Source organism: Gavialis gangeticus, unplaced genomic scaffold (genome assembly GCF_001723915.1).
Source record: "Gavialis gangeticus isolate Ggan-Ray unplaced genomic scaffold, GavGan_comp1, whole genome shotgun sequence".
In the NCBI taxonomy this organism is placed as follows: domain Eukaryota; kingdom Metazoa; phylum Chordata; order Crocodylia; family Gavialidae; genus Gavialis; species Gavialis gangeticus.
In genome coordinates, this window is record NW_017729034.1 from 28043420 (window position 1) to 28054981 (window position 11562).

General features: G+C 41.4%; 1 protein-coding gene across 1 annotated transcript in view; it reads right to left on the bottom strand.

Annotated features, from left to right (window-relative positions):
- Positions 1-11562, bottom strand: part of DNAH8 (dynein axonemal heavy chain 8) — a 397167-nt gene that overhangs the window by 331666 nt on the left and 53939 nt on the right. The window contains exons 16-19 of the mRNA XM_019526702.1: positions 10106-10241; positions 7778-7965; positions 4683-4763; positions 1286-1402 (exon numbers count right to left, since the gene is read on the bottom strand). Of these exons, the coding sequence (XP_019382247.1) occupies positions 1286-1402; positions 4683-4763; positions 7778-7965; positions 10106-10241 (522 nt within the window). The remainder of the gene's footprint in view (positions 1-1285; positions 1403-4682; positions 4764-7777; positions 7966-10105; positions 10242-11562) is intronic.

Here is an 11562-nt window from a genome sequence, read left to right on the forward strand (position 1 = left end):
GGCTCCGAGAGAGCCAAGGGCATGAGAGGCGTGGGAGCAGGCTCCGAGAGAGCCAAGGGCGCGAGAGGCATGGGAAGCACGTGGCATAAAGACCCCGAGAAGGGTCAAGGGGCCAGGCACGGCTGCGCGCCACCTGAGCCCGGGTGCGGTTTTGGCACGGGACAGGTCCCACAAGGGCAACAGCGCGAGAGGTGCAGACACAAGCCCCAGCGAGGGGAAGAGCGCAAGTGGCGCGTGGCATAGGCCCCGGGGGGGCCTGCCTGCAAGAGTGAAGCCCAGGGAGGGCTAGTCCAAGAGGGAAGACACTAAAAACGTCCGGAAGAGCTGCGAGGCTTGGGGCGTGCTAAAGGGGAGGTAGGAGGCACGCATAGCCCATAAGGCTGGGGTGCACCAAGTCACCCTGAGATCATAGGAGATCCTAGGCAGCCTCCCAGATTAACTATTAAGATCAAAGACGTGGCGGGCGAGAATTAAGAGGGTGCTGGACCTCCTAATTGGCACGGCAGGGGGACCTAGCGGGATCACGGTCGCTCCTAGGCCCCACCCTGTGACACAGCACAGGCAGTCCATCAAGTTGCAGTGTGTCAGGAATTATTTTTTGTACTGGTAGTGGCCAACAAGAGCTGACACAGTACAGCAGCAATATAGTAGTGCAAGAAAAAAAGGATAAAAAAAGCAGTCTGTAGGGCTACCTATCTATATATGCTGGCTTATTCCAGCAGTGATAGAAGCAAGCAATATGTACTGTGAGATAGCTGCATAGGCTTAGAAAAATTTAAACTTAATCTTTTGTCACTGAATCTACTGATGGCAACTGGTTCATAGTTTTAGTTTAGGCTCACGTTATATTTTGTACTGGTCAGCATGACAATATTCTTACCTTTGCTAGTAGCTGGGGTCATTTTATTTCTGTCTACACTTGGGAGAATGCAACACTTACCTTGCTCTTCAAATCAGAAGAGGATGGTAATGGTGAGAATTTGAAAACCACGTTAATAAGCAATTAGATTTGCTTGTTAAAGAAAACAAAAAAGTTTGTGTTCAAGAAGAGAAATTAAGATCCAGTGTTTAAATGGAGGTAAGTACAAATGAATAATCTACAAGAATCCTTATTATTCTTCCAAAAATACACATCTTAAAACAAAACACATACTTCAAGTATGCCAAACAAGAAAGATATAGGTTTGTTTTTCCTGTGAACAATTTATAAATTGAAAAAATATATATTTTTGATACAATTTATTCTAAAAATGTTACTTTAATTAATTTGGCAAAACAAGTATACCTTTTTCAAAAGTTGTTTAAACATATTCATAACTTCATCAACTTCTTGAAAGAAACTGTCTAATGTCAAAGATGACCAAGTTAATATGGTAAGTCCCTGCCTCAACACAGATTCCACCTAAAAAAATAAAAATATATGGTAATCAAAAACAGGAAAAATAAACAAAGTAGGAATGTAATATACGTAGGATTTATAATCATAAGGATCAGTAACAGTCCTGTTCTCATTTCCTGAAAAAAATAGTTTGCATAAATGTTTGTAATTTCACAAAAGCTGAAAAAATCAGTTAGTACTCATTTGGGTCTTTATATGTACCACATCCATATTCACCTTTATGCTAACAACTCTCAACTATCCCTATATATTAATGAATTCTCTTGTTCTGTCCCACGCGCGCTTCTCCTCCTGAAACTTTAATATCACTGTATGGATTCTGCTTCCTTAAACTAAACAAACAAAATTTGAACTTCTGATATTTCCTGTTGATCATATTAATTATTTTTCCTTTCTATCATTGTTGACAGCTTGTCTACATGTCAGCCAACACACCAAGTCATTTTTGATTCTCCCCTTCCTCTTTAATCACATCCAGGTTCTTACCAAATCTTACTGCTGTTCCCTGAACGCTATTCCTAAATGCTTCCTTCCTCACCATTTTCATTGCCAAAATCTTGGTTACAGCATAGGTCTGTCTCCTCTCAATAACATTTTGAATTGATTCAAGGTGGTAGAAACAACTGAAATGATATTTCTTTCCTGGCACTCTATGTCACTCACCTCAAGTTCCTTCACTGATTCCCTATGTCTTTCTGCACAAACTTAAAGCTTCTTAAAGGTTGTTTATGAATAGCTATGCCCCTGCCACATTTCTTCTTTCATTTTTTATTCTTCCCCATATTGCTACCTAGACACTTCCTATTCTTTCAGTGTTGTTGTTCTCTTTGGATATGTCTACATGGCAGTCACATGTGTAACTATAGTTCTAACTGTAGAGCTAATTTAAACCAGTTAAATTGGGTACTGACAGCAGGATAACTGTAGCAGCACAGAGCTCAGACCAAGAGAGTCACCTAAGAGGCTACCCAGATTTTCAGATGAGTTTTATAAAGTCTGCGCTGATGCCCTTGCAGCCCTGCTTAAGCTGGTATCAATACCCAAGCTGGTTAGTTTAAGGACAGCACTAACTCCCTGCAGACATAATTTTTTACTCTGCTTCAACTCTCATATTTGTGCCATTTTTTTCATAATTATCCCTATATCTGGAATGGCATTCCCCCTCTCTAAATATTCAGTCAAGAATGAATATCCTTGGGAACAGAAGGGGAGTAAGCAAGAGGGAAGATGACTCTATAGGAGTCTAAGAGTATCTGAGGAGGCGACTCCCCTGGGAGGTTCCAACTGCCGGGATTATTTCTGGGTGCATAAAGATATTTGGGGAGGTTAGGGGATGTTGGATCATTTTAAAAGTGGCTACCCAATCTAACTTAATTTGCCCACGTGTGGACCTTACACTTAGATCCCTAGTTGGCTGGATCTAAGTATGAACTGTACAGATTTCCAGGACAGTTAGATCAGGTAAAAATGGCTGACCTGATCCAAGTTAATCCTACCTCCAAGATCAGGTTGACTATTTTTAGACTGATCTAACTGTCCCAAACTTCTGCACAGATCCCAGGGCAGCCCCAGGGCTGGGAAAACCCAGTCACTGGCCTCAGTCCCAGACCTGCCCTTTTCATATCTGCCCCCTGGCACTGGGCTATTTTTAGACCCCAGCCCCTCACCCCACCCCCACACGAGCAACTTCTCCACCACAGACCCCCTGCTCACCTAACACCAAGTCCACCAAAGCCTCATCTCATAAGCTGCTCTTGGTGCCGGTTTTATCAGCATTTGGCAATGCCAGGAGCTGAAGAATTGTTTCAGTGGGAGAAGGGGGGGAAGGGAATGGGGGGTAGGTTTGGTAGGGAGGAGGTTGGGGGGTGCTAAAAATAGCCCCATGTCCCACAGAGCAGGGGAGAGTGCTCCCCATCCCCCAAGCATGACCCCGCAAGGCCCCCTGATCCCATCATACCCTCATGGACCCCAACAATCCTCCACAGATGCCACCTGCCCTCCCGCAGCCATCCCCATGGACTCCACTTGGCCCTCCAATCTCCCCCTGCAGGTGCTGCCTACCCTCTGCCTCCCCCCCACAGAGGCCACCTACTCCAATCCCTCCCACAAATGCCATTTGCACCCCAATCCCCCCATAGATGCCTCCTGCTCCCCCAATCCTCCAATTCGTCCCGCAGATCCCACTTGCCCCCCATCCCCTGGCAGGCCTCCTGATTGGCCCCTGACCCTCCAACCCCTCCCGCTGACCCCCCCATTCTGACTTACCTTAGATCAGGTGGCCATTTTTAGCTTGATCTAACCTCCCCATAACCTCCCCAAATTTCTGTACCTAGCCTCTAAGTTTTAACCAATCATTGTTTATTAAAAATGCGCAAGTAGTCTTTGGAGCAAAGGCCAAAATCCAGGCCTCTCTTCTCCCACCTAAGTGCCTTTATTGCTGCACCACCAAGCTATGTTCCCTTTCACTTGCTCTCTTTTTGAGAGCTTCTTGATATATGAGCAGTGAAATACTAAGACAACTATATTATTTTTTGTTTCAGAGACAACATACACAGAATAGGCATGACATATTTCAGGGTAGTACTGCCTGGTGCAATAACTGAAAGGGACATATACACACCTTCAGTAAATACTGAAGTTTGGGTGAACCACTTGCTGCACCTTGTTGGAACCACAGTTGCCTACTATATTAAAATTGGTCTACATATTAGTGAACTGATTATTACCAATTTATAAATCTGATAATTTCCTCAAGACAAAGCCATAAAACAGCAATTATACCTAGTATATCAAAAGAGAGTAAGAAAACAATTTTCTGTGAAAATCTTCAACTGGCATACTAAATACATATTAAATTAAATGTCTCTGTACTTGCACATGAAATTCAGAGATGTATGTGCACAAGACATCTGCTAACGTCCTATAGGTGTGAACAGAAGTCTGAATATTATGTACACGGAAATAATTTTTTCATTACTCTGATAATGTGAAAGGGCTTCAAAGGGAGTATGATATATTAATACCCTTTTAAAGGTACTTTTGCTGTTGCTAATGTGGTTAAAATTGTAAATGGGAATCAGTCATATAACATTATTGGTTTACTTATTAAAACCCAAAAGCAAGTAATTCACAATGGGTCTTCCACATATTAGCATTAATTAGAAAGATTCTGCTATATCCAATTCTTTAATTTAGTATCTTAAATACTCAAAAGTACATGCAAACAATTCTATCTATGCAAACTTCTATTATCTGAAATGTAAACATATTATGCAATACCAACCTTTCTCATTTTAGGGGCCATTAAATTCACAAACACCATGGGTGTTTCCTGACACACATCTTCATAACACTGCAGAAGATTCTGTTAATATTATAAAACAAATATTTTACTAATAATGCTTTAAAGATTTTTACTGAAATATTAATGAAAGCAAGTCAGTAGATATAAAAGATAATTTATAGTAGTTGGGTTGGATATTTGACTGGTCAAGTAAAGTTTGGTCAATTGACCAGTCAAATATTGGTCAAAAATTGGGGGAAAAAATTGCCAATAGGTCCAAATAATACCTAGAAAAAGCACAAGTTTTCCATTAAATGTGTCAAAAAAGAATATAAATCATTTTTGTGAAGAAAAGTACAAAAAATATTGTTTTTTAAAATAAAATTGCTATAATTTTGACCGGTCAAAAAATATGCACTCAATTGGCCAGTCAACTGACAATACTTGACTGGTCAACTGACCAGCTTGCCAACCCTACATAGTAGATATATAAAAAATATTCAGTCAAAATAGTTCTAAATGAAAAATTTGACACCGATTGATAGAAGATAGATTTATTCCCTACCATCATTGAAAAGCAGAAAGATTGTATCTTGACCTATATGAGTGTGTAAGAAAAGCAGAAGAGCCACACATATGTAGTTTCTAATGCATGTAAGCCAGACAAAATACTAATTCTGATGATTCTGAAAAATGAAGATGACTCCCACTTCCCACATCAGTTTGTTTCCACTTTCATTGTTAGAAATGTGTGCATAATTTCCAATTTAAATCTTTCTGACTTCAGTTGCCAAACATTGTTTTTGTTATTCCTATCTCTACTAGATTTAAGAGTCCTTCAGGACCTGGTATTTTCTCCCTGTCAAGGCTTTTATACATTATAATCAAGTTACTTTCAAATTGTTTTTAATAAATTAAACAGATCCAGCTCTTTATTCTCCTACTGTAAGGCATTTTCCCCAATCTGGCTTTTCTAATAATTACAGAAACAAGACGATATTTGATTAAACTAACAGGCAGACAATTTTGAAGTGAACAGTAAATGAAAAAACTCTCATATAATACTTAATACCACACACTGTTGTAGACGCAAAAAAATTAGCAAGATTAAAAAAGGGTTAGATAATTAAAGGTAATGAAAAAATACAGAATTAAAGCAGTAGGGATCAAAATCGAAACAAGAAAAACATTTTTGGAAGCACTATATATAGGAGTTTACCAAAGTCAAGGCAGCTGCCAGCTGATTTCATAGGAAGAACGCAGGGTTGGCAGCTATTGACCTCCCACACCTCTAACTGGCTGAGGGGTCCTGATGGCCCCACCCCTCGCTGATTGGCTATGAGAGCTGTCTGTCATGTGGCCCCACCCCTTGCCACCAGTTGGTGAATCAGCAGTGAGGGGCAGAGGCGGCAGCCATCTTTCTGTGCCAGAAGCCCCTCCCTTCCTTTCCCCCCAGTGGGCTGCATGGCTGGGCTGAAATGATCACAAGGACTCCTGGCTTCCCAGAGGCAGCTAGCATTTTATTTTTGGTGAGCTGTCTTTTTTCAGGGAGCCTGCCAAACATGCACAGCCTGCACTTTTTCACAGAGCCCATGGTTTTTTGCTGGGCCTGCCCAAAATCATGATTTTGGTAGGTCCCTAGTTATATACTAACATGTTTCACGGCATAAGGAAATGTCTAACCAAAAGTTAAGAAGGAGTTTGGCTTTTTTATTGGCAAGGTTCTCTGTACCTTCTCTGAATGTATTGGCAACAGGGTACTAGACCTTTTACTGGTAATTCCCACGTTCAGTAGAACTAGGCCTCTTTCATACTCTATTTTTTTTTCTTCTTTTCCTAGCCATTGACAAAGTCCTTGCACATCTTTCTATACCAAGGGTGTCATACCCTGGAGCCCAGATGAGTGACGCATGTCTAGCCCACAGTCCAGATTGGGTGCACTGACCTCTCCCCTCCAGCATACTGGATCTAGTGCCTGCTCCAGCTAGTCTAGGGCTTGTGCTCTGTGAAGCGTAGATCCCAGAGAGGTTGGAATGGGGGCTGTATGTAGCACAATCCAGTCAGGGGCGTGTATCATGGATACCAGACTACAGAGTGGGTGCTACGCTGCCCACCCCAGCAAGAATACTAAGTGATACTGTGTTACAGCTTAGCACTGAAATTTGGCATAAGGTCAAAAATAAGATATAAGAGATCAGGGCAATCCACGTAGAAGAGAGGAGTGAATACATGTCACAAGGGGGACACTAGCTGTCAAATCTCGTGGTTAGACTTGACATCAGGAACCTAGGAGTCAGGACAGTGGCACAATCAGGCTCTGGTACCAGTGGTGAGACCAAGGGCCAGATGCCAAAGGAATGACCAGAAACAAACCAAGTCAAGAAGCTGAATACAGGAATCAAGCTAGAGCCACAAAGTAAGAGCCTAGCACTACAGATCATACCAGGATCAGTAAGTGACAGATCAGATCAGCATCAAGTGAGATGGGGGTAAGAATCAGAGTCAGGAATGGCTCCTTGCAGTGAGGACAAGCTAAAGATCAAAGGCCAGACATGGACACCAGAAATGCAGGAACAAGAGCAGGTACCAGGTTTCACGGCAAAGTAATGTGACAAGAGCAATCTACAAGCTCAGGAGGAGACTTGTGCAGACAGCTCATGACTGTCTGTTCTACTGGTTTTTAACAGGGTGAGTTTGGCTTCTTGCCAGTGCAATAGCCAATGACTGGCTGCAAGAAGGATGAGTCATTACAAGACGCTCTGCAACAAAGAAGTAAATATACATAATTTTCCCTTCCAACCTGGACATCCAGTCAAACAAATTTTCCCTCTCTCCAATACCTTGATCCTCATCCTTATCAACTGTATAAACTGACGAACCTTTTCCAAATGTCAAATTTTCCTTTAGGCAAAGAACATCCATAGTTTCCAAATGTTACTATGTATTAACCTTTTCCCAGACACCGGTTAATACAATCCTTAAAAATCTAGAAATGTTGAATATAAACATAAGTATACTGAGCAGATCACTGCATTCTAGATATCATTATTTATCTTAAAAATTAATTGTGATTTTTTTTTTTTTTTCAGTCTTACCTCCAAAATAAGTTTGTTTGCCTTCAGATTATTTTCCATTTTTACCATTCTCTTTGCTTGCTCCGGTACTTCAAGACCCATCTTTATCATACATTTAGTCTCTCGAACAATTTCTAGCATTTTGGGATCAAAGTTAACCAGAAACTTCGCAGTTTCAGGGTGACGCACAAGTAGTGAAGCTTGTAATGCTGTAAACATATTTTTAAATGAATTTCCAGAACAAACAACTGTTTCTATTGTACAACAATTCTTTATGAGATCTCGAGTAACATGCATGTGTTGAACACGAAGCAAATATGCAAGCTGTTTCAGCTAATGAAACCAAGTAACTGACTTAATGTATTTTTCACTCACAAACCAAACTGGCCTCAGATTCAAGCCAGTATCAAGGTAAATCAGGCAATACTTTCTCAACTTAGGTCAGTGAATAATGTGCTCACAAAGAAATCTGTGGGCATACATAACCTTCAGGATCTGCTCATTATCTTGTAAGATGGATTTCTATGAAATAAGATAGAAACAGGTAAATTTAGGAAAAACTAAAACAAATGCCAAAAAGGAAAATAAGAAAAAAATGCTAAAGGTCATACTTCTTTCAAATCTATGCCTGTCAGCCTTATTTCAATATAGAGCCCTGTTGACTCCAATAAGGTTTTTGTAGCTCTGTCTTCTTAGATCTACCTATACAATTGAAGCTAAATGGTTCCTCCAATGTTCTGTCTCTAAAGCACCCAGCACAAAAAGGGCATCTCAATATGTCTTGAGCACCTCTAAAACCAAAGATTAATGTTTTAGACCAGGGTGACCAAGATCTGGTTCATGGGCCAGATTTAGCCCACGGAGCCACATCATCCAATCTATAGACCTCAAGGGTCCAGAGATTTTGTAGTGGGGGAGAGGTGGTTGTGTTAATTGCCAGAGTCTGGAGCCACCACTCATCCTGTCATCAAGTTTTTGGACCCAGACAGAGCCCAACAAGCCAGATAATGCACCCCTACATGCTGAACTGGGATCATGGATCAGGACCATGGACCAGCCCCACTTGCTAAATTGGGCTCACTCCCATGGGACAAATTTGTTGGGCATCCCTGTTTCAAGCATTTAAGTGAAGGTGTTAACAGTGCTTCTTTCTGTAAATTAAATACATCAGCATGTAGTAAATGGCTACTAACTGAATACCTACTTATAAGCAAATATATTTTAAATTATTTCAGTTCATGTGCATCAACCTGATTTTGATTTCACTAATTTCCATCTGCAATTACATTAATTGCAACTTCCTGTAATCCTCCCTAGATTTACCTAACATTAGTGGAAACAATTTTGTCTGGCTAGCAAATGTGAAGGCAATATTTTAGGAGCAGATAAGTGTGTAAATAAAATATGTTCTTAATTATTGTCTTTCTATATATTATGGAGCTAGCAAATAACTTGTATAACGAATTTGAATAGCGGCATGAATTCAACATTATAGCTTTATCTTCCCTTTCTAGCATCTCTTCCAGTTATCTGTTGCCTCCTGTTGTGCCACATCTTGAATATCTCTCTGTATAGAACAGGGGTGGGCAAAATGGAGGAACCAGCCAGTGGTCAGACTCCATCTCCCAGCATCTCCCGCCTGTGTTGCTATGGCCAGTTTCCATGGAGACCCCAGCAGTAGCAGAGCCGTGAGTGGGAGGTCAGAGTTTCCATGGAGACTGGCCCCAGCAGTGCTGGCAGGGCATGCAGCTGGGCAGGGATGCATTCCAGGGCCAAGATCTTACAGTGGTGACAGCATGGTCTAGAGCCAGGGCAGAGCTGCGATCTGCTACCTACACGCCCCTGCCTGGGGTGTGCAGGCAGCAGATTGCAGCTCTGATCCACCTCCAGACCATGCTGTCACAGCCGCAAGATCCCATCCCTGGAGCAGCTCCCTACCTAGCTATGCACCCTGCCAGCCCTGTGCTGTCACTGCACTGCTGCTACCGGGGTTCTTCATAGATACCAGCCAAAGCAACATGGGCAGGGGCTCCTGAGAAATGGAGTTTGCCATGTGCCTGACCAGCCCTCAGGCTGGACTTTGCCCACCCCTGATACATAAGGTGACCCCTGCATCCATAACTTGTTCTGTCAGTCACTTGGGTACAAACCTTCATGCTTTCCCACATACTAGGATTGTAAAGGTATTTAAAAAAGTTTAGTCTATTTGAGTTGATTTATGTAAATTTAGAATTTGTCACCAACAGATAAGAAGAAATCATTTAAATAAAAGATCACTGCAGCCAGAAAAAGAATGATGTGGAAAAGAAGCACACATTTCTTATAATTCTTGCATATTTAACTACTCACCATATTGTAGCTGTGAAATTTCCTTCACCCAAGCATTGTGATAGAGTACCTCAAATTCCACTAATGCATAAGAAATTTTATTGAATGATCGAACCACTGCTTTTCCCTCTGGGCTTGTCAAGATATCTGAATTTTTCTATTAAAACATTGTAACTTAGAATTAGAAATACATCAATCAGTAGCATAACTTCATTTTAAACATTTTCATTTAACAGTGTTTACTATAAACAATTGAAGCATCTAATCTCATAAATGAAATGTATATATAAATAACATTTATCAGGTAGTTTATGACCCACTGAAGCCCATAATAACTTAAAATTATGACCTGCTGAAGTCAATAGGAAATTGCCATGAGTAAGTAATAACAAAAGCTGTGTTTTTTTTTAAAAGAATAAATTAAAAAATGACAACTTTATATACTGCAACAAGCACCTGTAAATTCCCACTGAAATAGATATCAGAAATATTCAAGGTTTAGCATAATACAAATAAAAATTGTTACTTACCTTCTAGTAACTTGGGTTCCCAGAAATGTGCCTTGGTGCACCTGAACACCCAGTACTGGAGGCCAGAATATTCTAACTAGTAATGCCCACTGGCTCATGCTTGCATTCTGTCTGTGTTTACCTACTTCTCCACCCCACAACATGTGAATGCTGAGCAAGACCAATCACCTGAATTTCTGCATCAACAAGAATCCATCTGATTATGAAATCTGATACAGTATAGAGCAAATATGGGGACACAGAGAGAAAACAAATTTCAAAGAACATCAGTTACTGGAATGTTACCTTTTTTTGCTTGTAGTTATTATCCACATATATATATTGATATTACATTCATTGCGACTCCCAGGCTAGGGACAGACATTCAAAAAGCCCGAGTGTAAAGGAGTGACAGAGAGTAAACAAAAGCCCCAAGGTGCCTTACGTGCAGGGCAGGGGAGGTCAGGAGAAGAAAAGCAGCTGACAACAGACAGGGAAAGTGAAAGCAAGGAACACTTACAGCGTAGATAGCTGGTGGGGCCGATGCTGGAGACTGGAAGGAAAGAGAAGCAATCACCACACTTCCAGAGCAGCATCTCATTCCAGATTGGAGGAGGGAGGTATTTCCTGCCCCAGAGAGGGCCAGAAGGGGTCAATTACAACAAGTTTGCCTGGGAACTGGCTGAGGCTGCATGCTACAGAACCATGGTTGTCATGGGTGACTTAAGTTACCCAGACATCTTGTGGGAGGATCACTCAGCAAAATCCGAGCGGTTGCAAAGCTTCCTCTTGTGCATGGATGACCTCTACCTGACTCAAGAAGTCTACAGGCCAACAAGAGGCAAAGCACTGCTCGATCTGGTACTGGCTACTGGGGATGACCTAATCGGTGACCTAGTGATTGATGGGAAGCTGGGTGACAGCAACCATGAGCTGATCACCTTCACCATCCGCTGTAAAGTCAGTCAC